The following is a 20,263-nucleotide window of genomic DNA, read 5'->3' as shown; positions in this document are numbered from 1 at the left end:
CAAGATGACCCAGGAGGTCCCTTCCAAGTCTACCATTCTATGATTCACTGATCCTTTACCACCCCTCATTTGAATGGAGACTATGGGACTCATATAGCTGAGCGCAGTGAACGGAGTGGCCACCACAGGGAAAAAGGGGCAACGGACCCTTGTCCTTGTAATCAGTGGGGACCAATGGATCGTTAATTTATCATCTGCAGGAACATCTTGAGTGGTACGGAGGTACACAGGCTCGGCCGCGGCTCCATTCATTGTCTGTGAGACTGCTGGGGGAAAGCCAAGGCCAAGTGCAGCGCTCCACTATTTTATTAGACAATTAATGGGAGCGGAGGCCGAGCTCATGCACCCCCCTACTCCAGTAAGGATGATGGTCTGCCGGCCTCTCTCGGGCTCTCAAGAAACGGCAAGTTCCTACGGACAGAGGGTGGCTTGTGCTTTAGGGATTGACTCTTTAAGGGAGTTTTCAAAATGTACCAAATGGGTTTAGGACATAACGGACCACCATGGCCTTCTTTATTCTAGACCCCAATGGTGGGGACCTCGGCTCAGAGACCTCCCCCATCAGTCATCCTCTTGGCGTGATGCATTGGGGCTACAGAGCTGCATTTTCAAGTGCACCCCCTGAAAAGGCTGAATATAATGGGCATTGTGCAGGAGGACAGACCCCGCTCCGGGGGGCTTTGGATGCCCTGTGCTTGGGGTGACGTCGCCCTCTCTCGTAGATGTGATGCATGAAGGGTTCGGCTGCGGCTATTCATTACCCCCTCCCCATTGTGCAGACGTTCATTATCTCGGCCCTTCGCTGTGTTAGAAGCCATGTGAATTCTCTACACATTAGGCCGGCAATGCATCTGCGTTAACTCCTCCACTGCCAGGGAGCATCCTCCCATAGTGGCGTATGGTGCACCAGAGCCAGGTTTGCTTTTCAACAGTTTTGTTGTTTTTTTTCAACATTGCAAACATAACTGCTGCCTCTGACTAACCCTACCCTGCTCTTTATTTGGCAGTCCTATGTAACATTTCAGTTTGATAGTGACAATTGTAGCTCTGTTATAAATGACCAATTGAGCTCTGCTACATCTGGCATCCCCTTTCTCCCGTTACATACATGAGATTGGTTTTGCTTGCAGTCCTATGCAACACCTAAGTTGTTTTCATCCCAAATGACAAGCAAAGCCCAGTAATGTCTGTGATTCAATAATGACCAACCTAAAACCCAGCTCCATTGCCTTTCACAAATATTACGTATTTTTGATAAACCCAACATTAAAATGCTAAAAAATGAATTTATCTGCAGTCCTACGTAACACTTAGGCATATTATGCTAAATCACGGGTATCCCTGCTACTCACGGCAGATCCAACCTTGCAGTTAAACCATATTTTACATAGGACTGCGAGACTCTGAGGATTAATAGCGGGTGGTAGCTATCAGATGTAGCAGGCTTTTTATCATTTAGTGTTACATAGGACCGCAGGTAGGTTTTGATCATTTTAATGATGGTTTTGTCAGTCAGCTGTAGCAGAGCTGGGTTTGTCAAATGTGGATGCCATAGAAACCTGTAGTGTGATGGGAAAGGGACCAGGTACATCAGGTGTCAATAGGCTGTCACATGTTGGCGTTACATAGGACTGCAGGAAAATCCAAATCTCAAGATGAGATTGTCTGGTGACATCCAATATACCTGACCTCGTTACATCTCGCTCCGGCTCTGCTACATCTCAATGGCCCAGACTGCTGGGAAACCTCTGAGATTGGGTTTAGTTGCAGTCCCATGTAACACCTAGGTGTGACAGCATTGTCAGACCCCTTACGTCCCACTTAATCTCTGGCAATCATGCCCAGCTCTGCTACATCTGTAGCTTCCCATGGTTGCCCCTGATAGCTGCAGGGCTCCGGTCCAGATGAGTTTTGCTCTGCTGTGCTCTCCGCTGCTCGCCTGCTCTGACCTTTTGCTGCGGTTGCAGCGTCACCAGGAACAGTCGCATTTGCCATGCAATGTGTGTATGTAATGCACCCGGGCGTCCCCCCGGGGGGCAGTGCCGCTGCTGAGGACATGCTGCATTGCATCAGGGTGCAGGGTGGCTGATTTAGTTTTTCCGACTCGTCCCCGTTATTTGTGTGTAGCGTTGGTTCTCGGTACGGTTCTGTGTTGCGGATAGTCATTGTCTGCTCCCCCCTCCCTCCTGCCCAGATTTTGCTGTGTACAGTATGTTGTGGAGGGATCGCTCGGTCACTCCGCCTCCCCCGTCCATCGCTCGCTCCCCTCCCCTCCTGGACCCTCTCTCCATTCTCATTTCCTCATCTGCTTGTGTTTTTTTTTCCCTGTGTCCCTATGGCTAGGATGCCGGATCAGATCTCGGTGTCAGAGTTTATTTCCGAGACCACAGAGGATTACAATTCCCCGACCACGTCCAGCTTCACCACCAGACTGCAGAGCTGCAGGAACTCCATCACTGTGCTGGAAGAGGTAAGAGATGAGTTCGCTGTCATACCTATATGGATATATGCATTCCTGTGACTGTAGAACGTGTCTGGTGTCAGTATGTCATTATATAAGATGTCATGGACTGATATGTGACTGTAGAACATGTCCGGTGCCCTTATGTGACTGTAGGACGTGTTCGGTGCTGATATGTGACTGTTGGATGTGTCCGATGCTGATACGTGACTGTAGGACGTGTCCGATGCCGATACGTGACTGTAGTACGTGTCCGGTGCCGATACGTGACTGTAGGAAGTGTCCGATGCCGATACGTGACTGTAGGAAGTGTCCGATGCTGATACGTGACTGTAGGAAGTGTCCGATGCTGATACGTGACTGTAGGAAGTGTCCGATGCCGATACGTGACTGTAGGAAGTGTCCGATGCCGATACGTGACTGTAGGAAGTGTCCGATGCCGATACGTGACTGTAGGAAGTGTCCGATGCCGATACGTGACTGTAGGAAGTGTCCGATGCCGATACGTGACTGTAGGAAGTGTCCGATGCCGATACGTGACTGTAGGAAGTGTCCGATGCCGATACGTGACTGTAGGAAGTGTCCGATGCCGATACGTGACTGTAGGATGTGTCCGATGCCGATACGTGACTGTAGGAAGTGTCCGATGCCGATACGTGACTGTAGGAAGTGTCCGATGCCGATACGTGACTGTAGGAAGTGTCCGATGCCGATACGTGACTGTAGGAAGTGTCCGATGCCGATACGTGACTGTAGGAAGTGTCCGATGCCGATACGTGACTGTAGGAAGTGTCCGATGCCGATACGTGACTGTAGGAAGTGTCCGATGCCGATACGTGACTGTTGGAAGTGTCCGATGCCGATACGTGACTGTAGGAAGTGTCCGATGCCGATACGTGACTGTAGGAAGTGTCCGATGCCGATACGTGACTGTAGGAAGTGTCCGATGCCGATACGTGACTGTAGGACGTGTCCGGTGCCGATACGTGACTGGAGGACGTGTCCGGTGCCGATACGTGACTGGAGGACGTGGCCGCTGCCGACTTGTGACTGGAGGACGTGGCCGCTGCCGACTTGTGACTGGAGGACGTGGCCGCTGCCGACTTGTGACTGGAGGACGTGGCCGCTGCCGACTTGTGACTGGAGGACGTGGCCGCTGCCGACTTGTGACTGGAGGACGTGGCCGCTGCCGACTTGTGACTGGAGGACGTGGCCGCTGCCGACTTGTGACTGGAGGACGTGGCCGCTGCCGACTTGTGACTGGAGGACGTGGCCGCTGCCGACTTGTGACTGGAGGACGTGGCCGCTGCCGACTTGTGACTGGAGGACGTGGCCGCTGCCGACTTGTGACTGGAGGACGTGGCCGCTGCCGACTTGTGACTGGGGGACGTGGCCGCTGCCGACTTGTGACTGGGGGACGTGGCCGCTGCCGATTTGTGACGTGGCCGGTATCTACATATGAGAACCATCATTGAAACATATCTATGTGCCTTGCTCAGATGGATCTGGTACCTACAGTACTGTGCAAATGTTTTAGGCAGGTGTGAAAAGTACTGCATGTAACAATGTTTCAGAAATAGATGAGTTAATAGTTAATATTGTTCAATTAACAAAATGCAAAGTAAACAAACAAAAGAGAAATCTCATGTTGGGTGTCTGCTTTTTGTCTTTAAAACTCCATTAATTCTTCTGACGTGCATCTGATTATAATGTTACATAATATCTGACTTTGGTGTATTTTGTTACTTACACAACAATCAGGTGATAATGATCATAATTTTCATATGAAAAAAGATAACTGTAACAAACAACTGCTTTGGTTGCTTATAAATGGGCGAGGAACAGCTAAATTCTGATACAAAGGTGAGGCTGTGGAAGACAGTTTCAGGTCACAGGTTGAGCACATCAACGAGACACAATGTAGTTATACTGCATCAGCAAGGAGTCTCCTAGGGAAAGATTTCAAAGCAGACTGGGGTGCCCAGATGAGCTGTTCAAGCTCTTTTGAAGAAACACCAAGAAATGAGCAATGTTGAGGACTCTTAAGTGTAGAGGTCGGCCAAGGTAACCTAGTGCAGCAGATGAAAGACACAATATTCTCAGTTCCCTTCAAAATTGGAAGCTATCCAGCAGTGCCATCAGCTCAGAACCGCCAGCAACTAGCCGGACCAAGCTAGACCCATCTACTGTTTGGAGAATTCTGGCCAGTAGTGGTCTTCATGGAAGAATTGCTGCTAAATTCCATTCCTTTTCTAAGGAAAGCCCGAGTGACTAAGCTTTGGAAAAATGGCCGCAGGTGCTCGGGACCGATGGGTTAAAATATGAAATATTTTGCTGTAACAGAACAGTTTATTCACAGAGGACTGTTTCCATGTCAATGGTATGGCCTTTTTGGCTGAGATTTTTTCCAGGAAGACTGTTGCCGACAATTGTGTCTACTGTCAGTTCTGAGCTGATTGCACTGCTGGACATCTTCAGATTTTGAAGAGAATTAAGTATGATGTGTCTTTCATCTGCTGCACTAAGTTTCCTTGGCCGATCATTGTCTACAGTCCTCAATGTTGTGCATTTCTTGGAGCTTAAACCGTACATCTTGAAAACCCAGTATGCTGTGAAATATTTTCCTGGGAGAGACCTTGCTGATGCAGTATAACTACCTTGTGTCTTGTTGCTGTGCTCAGCCTTCTCATGGTGTAAAATCTGTGATGTGCAACTGTCTTATCCAATCTTAAGCCTCCTTCACAGCTGTTTCTGTTTCAGATAATGGCTGTATTTCAACCTGATACCCTGTATTTAAATATGGAAATTTGTGCAGTTTTAACAGACGGCCATTACCAATCAATCGATTTTAGACTTCACACATTGTGGTGGTTTCCAGCCGCATCGTGGACAAGTCCTGGAGGACCCGGCGGTCTTTATGTGCGACTGAATAGAAGTCATATCACTTTTTATTGATTATTATAGGAGTTGACTCATCAGAGATCGCCCCTTTCAGATCGCAGCAGGGTAAGCTGTGGCTACTGCGGCGGCAACGTAGGTCTCAAAGGGGGGGCTAGGTAGATAAGTCTGTCCGTGTAACGCAAACTATTGGTTTTTTTGGCTTCTCGATTTTGGGGATCGGTGATACACTATCGTGTCTTACGGTGAGGACCCTCCTTTATCACTGTCTCTGCATGGCCTGAATCTAGTAATCTATTATAATTATAAAGCAGTGCGATGATTAACATCCTTGATAAAAGACTAATTAGAGACGGAGGCGCCCCCGAAGGATCCGCCGCGTCACATAGGATGACAGATGGGACGATTTAGGAATTTCCTTACGTCGTGTAGGTGTAATGGATGCGGGTGCATCCGACTAACGACGGACAGAGGATCTGATTTCTGCTATGCAGCACATTTCCTTTAATCTGGCGTCGACTAAACCGGATTATTGGATGGCTTTAGAAATGACTTGATAACTCGTACGCAGGTAGAGCCTCCTCCGATTATTTTGTATTTGTCTGCTGAAAGTAGGTGCTGGATTATCTGAATGCTGGATCAAAGGAATTGGTGAGTACAGGTGTTTATATAGAGATGCCCATCTGAATAAGCAGTGCTGCAGTATAAATCATAGGAGAGGCAGAGAGCAGCAGCCTGAAGCTGTGCTATACAAGATGGTGCAAATATACATTGAAATTAAAGCAGGAGACGCCGCACAAGAATCACAATGCTGCTTTAAAGGGGTCAGCCGAGGCCGCTGACTCCAGCACCGTAAGTGGGTGTTGTCGATGCAGTTGCGGCCACACAGACCCTCCGAAACGACGCAAAAGTCTGCAGATATCATTCACATCTCGGCAGAAGTGAGCGGAGCAGTAATATCCCTTTAAGGAAGTCCTGTGGATATTTTTTGGTTCTGCTGCGATCCCTAAACTTTGCCTCCTGTTGGCATCTGATGTAGTCTGGAATCCGCATTCTGTGCAATGTATATCACAGTCTCCGGCTGTTATTCTGTCGCTTCACCATGATTTATACTGCAGCTCTGCTTCATCAGATTGGAAAACTGATGTTGCAACGCCGGCAAATAGAAAGCTACAACGTGTGAATGCAGCCATACCAATACATTGCTGCAGTTCTGCAAGACTTTCACCATAGTTAGAAGTAATATAAAGCTACTTGCTGATGGTTTCCATTTTATTGCAGCCCTTTTTTTTGTACCCACAATACCCAAGTGTAAAATAACCTAGAAAAAGAGGGAATGTTTAAAAAGGTCCTGAAGATCAATTACAAGATGTTAGCTGTAGATCTGCTGACTATAGAGGCATCAGCGGAGCTTCAGGTTTCTGACACTGCCCGGGGCCTCCCGGATCTGAGATGTGATACTCGAGGACCTGGGTGAGTGGAGTCCTGAGTACTGAGAATGTGGGTCACCCCTATCGCCCAAAAGAAATGGTGAAATTCATGACCCCCGCTATCGTGCTCCTCGCTGCTCCCGCACTGTCATGGCTGTAGGACCTGGTGGCGCAGAAGAAAAGTTTCTTTTCCTCACTGACTTGTTGCAGAAGTGATACCGGATCGCAGCTGACCGGTCCATATTTGCACCAGATACCACCAGTCTCTATGTTGCTCTACGCATCGACCGGACACTAATTATCACATTATGGGCTGTCAGGAGTGCACACAGACATGTGGGGGCTGTACACTACTGATCACATTATGGGCTGTCAGGAGTGCACACAGGAACGCGGGGGCTGTACACTACTGATCACATTATGGGCTGTCAGGAGTGCACACAGGAACGCGGGGGCTGTACACTACTGATCACATGGGCTGTCAGGAGTGCACACAGGAACGCGGGGGCTGTACACTACTGATCACATTATGGGCTGTCAGGAGTGCACACAGGAACGCGGGGGCTGTACACTACTGATCACATTATGGGCTGTCGGGAGTGCACACAGACACGCAGGGGCCGTACACTACTGATCACATTATAGGCTGTTGAGAGTGCACACAGGAATGCGGGGGCTGTACACTACTGATCACATTATGGGCTGTCGGGAGAGCACACAGGAATGCGGGGGGCCGTACACTACTGATCACATTATGGGCTGTTGGGAGTGCACACAGGCACGTGGTGGCTGTACTCTACTGATCACATTATGAGCTGTCAGGAGTGCACACAGGCACGCGGTGGCCGTACTCTACTGATCACATTATGAGCTGTCAGGAGTGCACACAGGCACGCGGGGGCCTTACACTACTGATCACATTATGGGCTGTCGGGAGTGCACACAAACACGCGGGGACAGTACACTACTGATCACATTATGGGCTGTCGGGAGTGCACACAGGCACGCGGGGGCCTTACACTACTGATCACATTATGGGCTGTCGGGAGTGCACACAAACACGCGGGGGCCTTACACTACTGATCACATTATGGGCTGTCGGGAGTGCACACAAACACGCGGGGGCCGTACACTACTGATCACATTATGGGCTGTCGGGAGTGCACACAGGCACGCGGGGGCCTTACACTACTGATCACATTATGGGCTGTCGGGAGTGCACACAGGCACGCGGGGGCCTTACACTACTGATCACATTATGGGCTGTCGGGAGTGCACACAAACACGCGGGGGCCGTACTCTACTGATCACATTATGGGCTGTAGTGCACACAGACAAGCGGGGGCCTTACACTACTGATCACATTATGAGCTGTCAGGAGTGCACACAGACAAGCGGGGGCTGTACACTACTGATCACATTATGGGCTGTTGGGAGTGCACACAGGCACGCGGGGGCTGTACACTACTGATCACATTATGGGCTGTTGGGAGTGCACACAGACACGCGGGGGCCGTACACTACTGATCACACTGAGTTTGGTTTCCATTGATAAGAATTACACAGTGTATACCTATAAATGTTTTCATGTCTCGTACATTGAGCCTTATAGTGAGGTGACTGCAGCCCATATAATAATGTATTTTCCCCCCTAGCCATCACACCCGTTGTAGATCTCGTCCCTCGGTGACGTGTTTTCTGCAGTATTGTCTCACAAGGTGACTCCTCTGACAAATGCCGCTCATAGGGAGGTGGAGATAAGCCGGATAAAGCTCAGTAGGTAAAGACGGTGGACGCCGGGGTGTAACACAGCAGCGCGCTGTCCGTCTGTCCCACCTCACCCCACTTCAGTAATATCACAACTCGTCTGGTCATCTATGTGAGAAAATCCGGGATCCGTATACCGAGTGCCTCTGACGCTGCTGCCCCTCACCCTGCACTGACAGCCACTCCACGAGCAGCAGCTGGGGACAGGATAAGTAGGCAAAGCACAAGCAATGTGGATGCCCTATTAATTCCTCACTTTATATGAATATATATATAATAAGAAAAAGGCAAGACCCCTGAATTCCATATATACCTTTTATGTATTCTCATGTTTGGGAAGCCCCTTTACATAAGACCTCTCACTTGCCATAAATCTGTACTTTTTTTCACCTGATGTAAAAGCCGCCGTTCCCCTGAATCCGGCGATGTTTTTCTTTTGCTCCTACGCCTCTCCGTTCCTGAGATATGGCCCCATCTTGCCTGTATATAAATCTAGTCTTAGCCAACTGGGCATGGTCATAAAGGAAACTCCCACATAGGGGCGTTGATAACCATGCCCTTTTGGATATGAAGACTAGATTTATACACAATGAATAGAAGGCCATATCTCGGGAACGGAGAGGCACAGAAACAAAAGAAAAACATTGCCGGATTCAGGGGAACGGCGGCATTTACACCAGATAAAAAAAAAAACAAAACATGTACATAGCCTATAAAAGGTTTTTTTTTTTTTTTTTAACCGCTATAAAGTCTTTGCAACTCATTTTTTTTTTTCTCCGTTGATCTAACTTTAAAAAAAAATGAAAGAACTTTGCAAATAATCCCGACTAAAAGTCTTCTACCATTCTGTGCACACAGCTCTTACACAGTCCTATGTGTCCCCATGGGATCAGAGCAGACCGGCTTTGATGTTGGTCTGATCAGTCCACATTATATGATATGATTGGGGATGTAGGAAAGATGAAAGCTCAAGGTGAGCAGAGGCTTCTCCGCGTGTTGCTGTGCAGGGACGCGCCAACAGGATATGTGTGGGCCCGGTGCGAGTGCTGTGCCGAGGGCAGCGGTTATACACTTTTTGTGCCTTTTAATGATGCTTTGCATTAAGGGCACTCACACTTTGCACATATGAAAGGGCCTTGCTGCAGCGCGCTGCGGGTTCAGCTTTTTGCAATGATGTTTCCTCTTTCAGAATATTATCTTGCCGCAGATTAAAGGGTACGAGCAGGGCACAACCATTACATTGCTATTTTAGGACGAACCTATAGATTGCAGCCTCAAATGCAGCGTTACTTCCTGAAGGTTGTGATTGTGCCATTACAGCACAGTATTCATAGAGTGGTACAGTTGGAAGGGACCACCAAGGTCATCATGTCCAACCCCCTGCTCAAAGCAGGATCCACTTAACCATCTCAGACAGATGTCTGTCCAGCCTCTGAAGACTTCCATGGGAAGAGAACTCACCACTTCTCGTGGCCACTTGTTCCACTCACTGATCACTCTAATTGTTAAAATGTTTTTTTCTAACATCAATCTGTGTCTCCTCCCATTCAGTTTCATCCCATTGCTTCTTTCCTTGTGCAAATGAGAATAAAGATGATCCTTCTACAGTGTGACAGCCCTTCAGATATTTGTAGACAGCTATTAAGTCTCCTCTTAGCTTTCGTTTTTGCAAGCTAAACATTCCCGGATCCTTTACCCGTTCCATATAGGACATACTTTGTAGTCAGCTCACTATTCTGGTAGCTCTTCTCTTTTTAATCACTTTGAATTTTATTAATTGAGAAAAATAAACTTACCACTTTTATTTTCAGAAGTATTCTTACTTTGCAGCATTTTTTTCCACACCTGCTTAAAACTTTTGCACGCTACATCACATTACTTGCAGTGATCTGGGGGTACATTATGTATTCCTCTCCTCTCTGTGTAGGACCAGATGCTTCCTAATGATTATGGCTCTGGTCTTTGTCCCCTCACTTCAGCATCCACAATCAATCTTGAGACGCAGCCTTTGTGCAGAATGTAGGCCACAGTGTTATGGGCAGGTAAACGAGATCCGGCGCGTCATCCTTAGCTGCCCCAGGGACTCCGGGGGTGGAGAGTACGGTATCTGTACATTCCTTCTATATGTCTATGGTGTACATTGCATGAACCCGTCCCTTTGCTAATATTTTCCCAGGCGTTTATTATTCTCATCCCATGCGGCTTTAATGTGACAGCTGTAATATTAGAGACATTGGAAAGGTACTGCTTTGTCTAAAGCAGAGCCCGACCTGCAGCACTGGCAGACCCACAATTCTGGTAGACCCACAATTCTGGTAGACCCACAGTCCTGGTAGACTCACAGTCCTGGTAGAAGTGAGGTCTTTCTATACCGATTCTTGAATCACTTAGTACTCTTTCTTAATGGGGCAAACACTGACCCTATTGCGGAAGGTGGGGGAAGAGGGTTGTCGGAGGCTTCTGTACTCTGTGTCTCTATACAAAATCTATATTTCATTACTTTTATCTTCGCATGTGGTAGAAGGTTCCTCTATACCCCTAAAAATACAAAGGCTTAAGTACCACTGCTACTGTGATGGGACAATCTTGGTCACTCAGTGACCAGTTCGTTGTGGGCTTCTGTGTCCAGTTCATGTGTGCTACTGAGTCTGGCCCATGTGCATCAGGTTTTGAACCTGGTTCTTGTGTTGGATGTTCTATGTCTGGTTTGTGTGTGTGCGGTTCTGGGACTGGTCCTTGTGTTGGGTATTCTGGGCTGGTCACTGTGTGTGAGGTTCAGCGTCTTGTGTTGGGTCTTTTGGGCTGGTCCTTGTGTGTGAGCTTATGGAACTGGTCCTTGTGTTGAGTATTTTGGGCTGGTCCTTGTGTGTGAGGTTATGGAACTGGTCCTTGTGTTGGGTATTTTGGGCTGGTCCATGTGTGTGAAGTTATGGAACTGGTCCTTGTGTTGGGTATTCTAGGCTGGTCCTTGTGTGTTAGGTCATGAGACTGGTCCTTGTGTTGGGTAATTTGGTCTGGTCCTTGTGTGTGAGATTCTGGGACTGGTCCTTGTGTTGGGTATTCTGGTTCTAGTCATTGTGTGTGAGGTTCTGGAGTTGATCCTTATGTTGGGTTTTCTCAGTCTGGTCCTTGTGTGTGAGGTTCTGGAGCTGGTCTTTGTGCTGGGTATTCTGGTTCTGGCTCTTGTGTTGGGTATTCTGGAGGGGGTCCATGTGTGGCGGCTTCTACGGTTGGTTCACGTGTGAGAGTTTCTGGGGCTTATACATGTGTCTTCTTTTTAGGACAGACCTTGTGTGAAGGTTTTTTGGACTGATCCTTGTTTGGCGGGTTTAGAGATAGATATGAGTTCTGGACTTGATCATGTATGGTGGTTCCAAGGCTGCCTCTTGGTTGTGGTGGTTCTTTGTCTGGTCCTTGAATGGGAAGGTTCTTTGATCTTGTGTGTGGTGCTCTGATTCTTGTGCTAATATGAGGCCCTGTGGATGAGGCATGTATTTGCTTTTTTTTTGGCTTGTCTTTGTATGAAGAGTCCTAAGGCTGGTAGTTAAGTGGGTATTTTGAGATGATTCTTTGTGGGGCATCCTGAGATTGGTCCTTGTGTAGAGGTTTTTGAATTGACTCCTGTATATGTCTGTCTTGGACTTGTCCCTGTATCAGGGACCACTGGACTTCTCTTTGGGAGGTACTTTGGTTGGTCGCTGTTTGGGTGATTTGTTTGGCTAGTCCTTACGGTACTTTGGTTGCTGTTTGGGACATTTGTTTGGCTAGTCCTTACAGGGTGGGCACTATGATTTGGGCATATGTGTGTTTTTTTTTTTGGCGTGCGTATGTACATGTGTAGGATTTTGGGATGGTTCTTTGTGGAGCGTCCTGGTGCCGGTCCTTATGTAGAGAGGTCTGAAGATAGGCGGCCTTATGTTTGGGGCTCTGTAGCTGTAGTTGGTCCTTGTGGTGACACTAATCTTCTGACTTGAGACGATGGTAAGAATTGTTAGCAATGACACAGTAGCAGATGCTTCCAACTCAGCCGAGAATGACTGGGATGGGAATAAACTTTAAAGTCTATATGCTATACGCTACACTCTCTCCGCATGCTGCACAGACTTGTTTTAGGCACTTCCCACCCAGGCAGCAGAATCATTGTGTTTCTGTTTCGCGCTCTGTAAACCGAATGGTGGATATTTTCGGATCCCATTGACTAATACCCCGCAACATTAATGTCCTCCCACAATGGTCCACCGACCATCTGGAGCGACTTCATTACAATATTGGCCCGTTGCGTTAATTTTAGATCCCTCCGGGGGTGGAGCAGGTAGCGGAGAAATCACCCTTGCTCTGGCACAGCGATGAATTATTTATAGAGGAGGAAGCCTGGGTGCTGGGGATGTGTATCCTGAGCCACGCTTATCCTCTGCCAGCTCGGTGGCCAAGAAAAACAACTCGTGGCTTTCTCTGCCACAGTGTACCTCCGGCGCCCTCGTCAGATGCAGGCAGAAGACACGGCAGGAAGCATGTGTCACTTCTCCCACACATCTCTTGGCTTCTGCTGCACGGAGAGGAATGTGGCCATGGAGTGAAGTCCAGGCCGTCTTCAATCCTTCATATACCGTACTTTCTTTTTTTTTTTTTTCTTTTTTACTTAGATTCTTTTAATAGTTTTTTTTTTTTTTTTTTTTAGCTTTTACAGACATTTTTTGTATTTAGTTCAGAAAGCATTTGCTGGTGCGTGGCATGGGTGGTGTCAGGTCAGACGCCAGCATGGAATGGTGCATACTGCAGCGGGTTCACATGTTTAGACAGTGCGATACTCCGGGGTTGATGTCTGGATTATTTTGTACCTGCGAGGGGGTCAGATTCCTTGTGTATCTCGTATCTGCTGTGACAGTATGTCATCCGAGTAATGCCGTCATACCTGTTCTTTATCTCGCCGATCTGAATCTTCGGACACCCGGCTATCCAGAACGCGAAAATTTTAATTACTCAAGTGCAAGATAAAAGAAAAAATAAATGAAGCAACTTTACAGTTTTAGTTTAAAAAAAAATAAATAAAAAAAATGCCGTTTTGTGTATACAGCCCCTGTACCTATCTATGTGTCTCCATGGTTACAGAGTATAAACAAAACCGGGTGTGGTCTGAATTTGCAGTCATGGACTTTCCTTTCTTTGCACCCTAGAGGAGTGGAGAGGGATGCGCGACTGCTGTTTTGTGTACACAGCTCTCGTGCAGGACTATGTGTCTCCATGCAACAGACTACATAATAATAGTTTTATTTTTATAGCGCCAACATATTCCGCAGCACTTTACATAATAGAGGGGACTTGGACAGACATAAAAAATCCTTGTTTTTCCGATTCTCCCCTGCAGTTTGGCTCAATTAGGGTAAGCTGCAGGATCAGACTACAAAGTTTTGTTTGTAGTCTGTTGGCATGGAGACACATAGAGCTGCATAGGAGCTGTGTACTGGAAATGAAGAAGTTTACTATTTGGAGTGACAATTGAATTTTTTTCAGATAATATATTATTTTCCGTGGCTAGAAATGTTAAAATTGAGTAGTGAAAACACAGCCTGATCATACATAACAATTGATAATCCGGTGCCATCGGTGCGGGATGACTTCTCCGCGTCTGTAGTTTTCTCGCACATTTCTGGTAATGTGTTGTTGTGTTTACGAAACAAACCAGAATGGATCCATCTCATTTTCTGTTCAGAGTTGTCACCGCGCAGATTGCATGAAGGCTGCAGTCACCAGTGAGCTCCGCCATTGTCTTCTGAAAATATTGTGACAGCATGGAGGACATTTACACTTCATCAGAAGACTTCATTCTCCATTCACACCCAAAGCGGTGTGTTCAATGCCTCTCTGCTGACAGGCAGCAACACTCAAAGGAAAGGAGAACATGCCCCACTTGGAGTTAACTTAGTTTTCATTTTATTTTTTAAAAATCCAAGTGAGTCGTGTTCTCCTTTCCTTTGAGTGTTGTTGCCTTCATGTGATTGGTCAACATCATACAGGGAGAAGAAGTACACGCCCCTAGTGAAAGCTATCTGATAGTGGATGTTAACTTATTAGATGACAAAAACTTTGACTAGTATCTCTGCAATGAAAAGGAAAAAAAACCCAACAACTTTCTTTTGCTCTGCAGCATTTATTATATAATAATTTGGTGAAGGGTCCTCTTTAAAACATGTAAATATAAAATTGTGCCCAAAGATGTCATTATTCTTTAAGGCGCAAGTCCAAGTGGGAGTTATCAGATGGTTTTCACTAGGGGTGTGTACTTCTTCCCCCTGTGTGATGCTGACCAATCGTAAGCCGGCAGCAGCACTCACAGGAAAGAAGAACACACCCCCACCATAGCTTAGAGCAGATTTCTCAATGTGTGAGAGGTAATGATACAGCTCTGATCTCCTGGTCTCACCTCCTTCAGGAGAGGGGCAGTGCCCCCTGAAAAAAACATGAAAAATTTGGTGAAAGATCCTCTTTAACTGAGATTCCAACAGTAAAGTAAGCTCAGATTTTGACTCTGAGTTTTTGCAAATATTTATTTATTTTTTTTACCCCGTTTTTCCTCTGCATGTTTTTTTTCTGCGAAAAATGCAGCGTTTTGCTATCCCAGCAAAGTGAATGAGATTTCTGAAATTTCATCCACACGCTGCTTATTTTTTCCTTGCAGATTTGAAGCACTTTTATATTTGCAGCATGTCATTTCTTTCATGGTTTTTGCAGCGTTTTGCATCTATTCTAATGACTGGGGGAAAAAAAAGCATTAAAACCCCAATTTTTTATACAGCTTTTTTGGGGGGCAATAGACATGCTTTTGTAGGAAAAATCTCTGCAGCATATACTTAAAGAGGTTGTTCGGGACTTATAGCTGGCCTATCCTTAGGATAGGTCATCAATATCTGCTACACCTGGCATCCCGCCAGTCAGCTGTTTCCGGGGCCGGGTGGCCTGACATGCGGAGCTTCATAACACCTCTCCGTAATCTGCATAGTGGCCGCGGCCAGGTACTGCACATCCGCCCATTATTGATTCGAATAGGGGGTTGATCTGCAGTACCCGGCTGCGGCCACTATGCCGTTGATGGAGCTATGCTGTGCAGCTCCACAACTCATCACATCTGGTCAGCACCAGGAACAGCTGATCGGCAGACATTAATGATCCATTGTAAGATCTGTCTTTTTCTCAGATGATTTATGGCACATGGTAGGGGGGTCCTGATACAGATTTTGCATTGGGGTCCAGGTGAGTGCCTTCTCTCATGCGCTTATGTGACCCCCGTCCCTCCCACTGACTCTGTGATCTGGGAAGCAGCGCGTTCGCTCCGCTTTCCCTGCCGCTCCGGCTTTTGTTTTTCTCATTTATCGTGGATCCGCGTTATTTGCATACGTCTCCAGGATAATCATTGGCAGGATCCGTGCTTAATAAAAGACAGACATGCTGGTGGTAAAGCAAAATATGCTGGACGCTGCGAAAGATCATCACATGATGATGAGGATTAAATCTGTCGACTGCTGGAAAGTATTTTCTTTTATTCTTTCTCTTTTTCCAGCCGGAGCTTTTCATGTACATGATCTATTCGTGGAGGGGCATGAATATTTTTTTTTTTCCCCCCATTTTGACGGGCAGATTGGTCATTTTGAAGCTCGGCAACTTTAAAATGTTTTACTTATATTATATTAATTGTAGAGTGATTTGTTGTGGGTTCTACTCTAGTCACATCCAAAGCTGCAGTCAGAATCTCGCTGGTATTAAAAAAGCAATGGGAGATCCAACGTAACGGTGTCTAGCATAAATGTGAACTGAACCTAAACTGGAAACTAACAAAATGTTGGATGCAGCTCTGGGTGTGACTAGAGTATAACGCACAATGCAAGATCCTTACAGAAAAAGACTAGTATTAGCAATTACTCAACATTGCACAGCGACATAAAACCTCTATACACGGGGTGAACGTACTGTACGTATGGACTCTGAGGACCGTGATCACCAGGAGAATGAATGATGGCAAGCCGCCAAAGCCTGACAGAAGAAAGAAACCCGCCGCGGAGCACAGAAGAAATCTCCTGGGAGGTCCGAGAGACGTGACCTCCTGCAGAATATGGATAACGATCACTGGGAAGAATCTACGGAGGGAACGATCCGAACAAGAAGAGCGGGTTATATAGGATGTCTCTGTGTACACCTATGTCCGCATAGAAGAGGCCGGATCACATAGATATTCACTGCTCATCAGGAACGCCATCCCATAACGGTCTACGTATTGTGTATATAAATATGGGACAGATAGATATTAGATATGTGGTGCATATGGGAGAGATGGATGGGAGGATGGATGGGAGGCTGGATGGGAGGATAGATGGGAGGCTGGATGGGAGGATAGTAGATAGATGATATTTAATAGACAATAGATATACAAAAAAAACCTGACCAGCACCTCCCAAGTGTGAATAGTGCAAGCTGTAGTGACAGCAAATTATGTATAAAAAAGCACAGCCGCACGCTGTGAATGCCAAGACGTATAGTGTCAATGGAAATAACAACTTCCAACTGCATTGTCCCTGAGCAAGATGCACTTACAAAAAAAAAGCGAAGGTTCTTAGCGCATAAATTGGCACATATGTATTGGCCAATCAACCACGGCAAGGTGACCTCCCTCTGATGGGTCCTAACATAACCACATAATAGACAATAGATGGGTGATAATATATAGATAGGATATATAGATTATAGGTGATAGGTGATATATAATAGACAATATTTAGATAAATAGATAATAGATACAGGTGCGTCTCACAAAATTAGAATATCATCAAAAAGTTTATTTTTTTAAGTTCTTCATTACAAAAAGTGAGTCTCCTATATTCTATAGAGCCATTACACACACAGTAATCTATTTCACGTGTTTATTTCTGTTAATGATGATTATGGCTTACAGCCAATGACAACCCAAAAGTCATTATCTCAGTAAATTAGAATACTTTATAACACCAGCTTGAAAAAGGATTGTAAAATCCAAAATGTTGGCCTACTGAAATGTGTGTTCAGTAAATGCACTCAATACTTGGTCGGGCTCCTTTGGTATCATTTACTGCATCAATGCGGCGTGGCATGGAGGCGATCAGCCTGTGGCACTGCTGAGGGGTTATGGAAGCCCAGGTTGCTTTGATAGCAGCCTTCAGCTCGTCTGCATTGTTGGGTCTGGTGTCTCTCATCTTCCTCTTGACAATACTCCATAGATTCTCTATGGGGTTAAGGTCAGGTGACTTTGCTGCCAAGCACAGTGATACTGTTGTTTGTAAACCAGGTATTGGTGCTTTTGGCAGTGTGGACAGGTGCCAAGTCCTGCTGGAGAATGACATTTCCATCTCCAATAAGCTTGTCAGCAGAGGGAAGCATGAAGTGCTCTAAAATTTCCTGGTAGACGGCTGCGCTGACTTTGGTCTTGATAAAACACAGTGGACCTACACCAGCAGATGGCATGGCTCCCCAAACCATCACTGATTGTGGAAACGTCACACTAGACCTTGGAAATCACGGTCCCAGAGTCTGGAGGAAGAGTGGAGCGGCCACAATCCAAGCTGCTGGAGGCCTAGTGTGAAGTTTCCACAATCAGTGATGGTTTGGGCCATGTCATCTGCTGATGTGGACTTTATTAAAGTCCATACTTTCTTTGGTAAATATTGGAGTGCTGCCTGCTTTTTCCTTTTTTTATATATTTTTTTTTAAAAATTCAGATGTTTTGTTGGGAAGGCCTTGCACTTGCCATACAATCTGGATTGTGCTGTTCCATTTTTTTTAGCTAGATATGGGATAGATGGATAGATAGATCTTTCTCTTTATGGATAGATAGATCTTTCTCTCTTTCTCTTTATGGATAGATAGATCTTTCTCTCTTTCTCTTTATGGATAGATAGATCTTTCTCTCTTTCTCTTTATGGATAGATAGATCTTTCTCTTTATTTCTCTCTCTCGCGCTCTCCACCGCGCTTGCGCGCTCGCTCTCTCATGCAGTTATCACATCTTTAACTTTTAGAACTTTAATCGACTTTCAAACTAAAATCTTCCAGTGTGTTATAGTCTTAGATGGAGCCGGGTGTTTCCCTGGCAGATTCTTCTATATACAATTTTGAATTTTCCTCTTGTTGTCTGTGGCTCCTCGGTCAGATAAGCTGCACAGAAGCCTTCCTTTATAAGACAATCCGAGCCTTCTCTTCAGAATCGTCTGTGCTGATTAAAACGTACCTGTCGTTTTTGGTAACCTATCATTAGTGTATACATGAAGAGTAACACTATTTCTGGCCATTATATGACTTGTGTCCTGTATTTTTCACCAGTTTTTCCCCTTTTCTCTCTAATTTTCAGCTGTCTCTGAGCTGGTGGGTGGAGACGAACTGCTATATGTCCCATACAGAGAGCACACAGACCTGAGGGACTCCTGCTGTCCTGTCTCTATGTAGCCTAGCACAGGGTTCCCCAACTCCAGTCCTCAAGGCCCACTAGCAGATCATGTTTTCAGGATTTCCTTAGTATTGCTCAGGTGATAATTGCATCACCTGTGCAATACAAAGGAAATCCTGAAAACATGATCTGTTGGTGGGCCTTGAGGACTGGAGTTGGGGAACCCTGGCCTACCACACAGTATTATGGTCCCCCACAAGTATGATGTCCTCAAAGACCCTTACACAGCATAATGGCCCCACACACAAGTATGATTACTGCCCACGCAAGTATAATGTTCCCATAGCCCTTCACACAGTATTTTAGTCCTCACAGACCCCACACAGGTATGATGTTTCCATAGCCCTTCACACAGTATTATGGTCCTCACTGCCCCCCACAGCATTATGGCCCTCGCTACACAGGTATTGTGGTTCCCCCACACAAGTATGATGGCCCCCACAGCCCTCACATAGTGTTATCATCCCCCCATACAACTATGATGTTCCCATAGCCCTTCACACAGTATTATGGCCCCCCACACAAGTATGAAGACCTCCACAGCCCTCACATAGTATGATAGCCCCCCCCACACAAGTATAATGTTCCCGTAGCCCTTCACACAGGGTTATGGTCTCTCCACAGCCCTCACAGTGTATTATGCCCCCTACATAAGTATGAGGTTCCCATAGCCCTTCACACAGTATTATGCCCTCCCACAAGTATATTATCCGCACAGCCCCCCACACAAGTATGCTGTCCCCTATATCCCCTTCACAAGTACTGACTGTAAATGAAATAAAAAAATGCAGCTATTCCCCTACCCCGTCCCCTCCGAATCTCCGCTCTGTACACTGTGTGTCGTGAATCTCTGGTGACTCCATTACACCTGCTGAGCAGCAGTCACACAGACTGATGGAACGTGGTGTCGGCCGGTTCCATCATTATACTCACCTGTGTCTGAGTCCTGAGGATGCACATTCCGGTGAGATTGAGATGCGGGATGAGGGGGTCCGGCTGCGAGGTGCAGGACGCTACTACATCCACTCTGCAGGCTGCATAGGAACAGACGAGGGTCCGGATGTGGCCCCCAAGCCGCACTGTTCCCAGGTCTGCTTTAATGGCGTCTCGCGGGTCACACATTGCAGAATGACCTGTAGCTTTGCTCTTCCTGATCTTTGGTTTCTGAACTGCAATGTAGACGGACACCAAAGGGAGAAATGTCAGAAGTCTAGGCCGAAGATAAGAAATCCGGAATCATCCG

The 20,263-nt window shown here is 46.5% G+C and overlaps 1 protein-coding gene across 3 annotated transcripts in view; it reads left to right on the top strand.

Moving 5' to 3' along the window:
- ASAP1 (ArfGAP with SH3 domain, ankyrin repeat and PH domain 1) overlaps window positions 1-20,263 on the top strand; it is a 224,541-nt gene that overhangs the window by 83,608 nt on the left and 120,670 nt on the right. For all 3 annotated transcript variants that reach the window (XM_073590339.1, XM_073590337.1, XM_073590338.1), the window contains exon 2: window positions 2,344-2,470. In XM_073590339.1, coding sequence (XP_073446440.1) covers window positions 2,344-2,470 — 127 coding nt within the window. The remainder of the gene's footprint in view (window positions 1-2,343; window positions 2,471-20,263) is intronic.

Source organism: Dendrobates tinctorius, unplaced genomic scaffold, assembly GCF_039654945.1.
Source record: "Dendrobates tinctorius isolate UK_male_01 unplaced genomic scaffold, ASM3965494v1 ptg000116l, whole genome shotgun sequence".
NCBI classification, from domain to species: domain Eukaryota; kingdom Metazoa; phylum Chordata; class Amphibia; order Anura; family Dendrobatidae; genus Dendrobates; species Dendrobates tinctorius.
The sequence above is the reverse complement of the archived record's forward strand: the minus strand, read 5'-3'. Positions and strand labels throughout refer to the sequence as shown.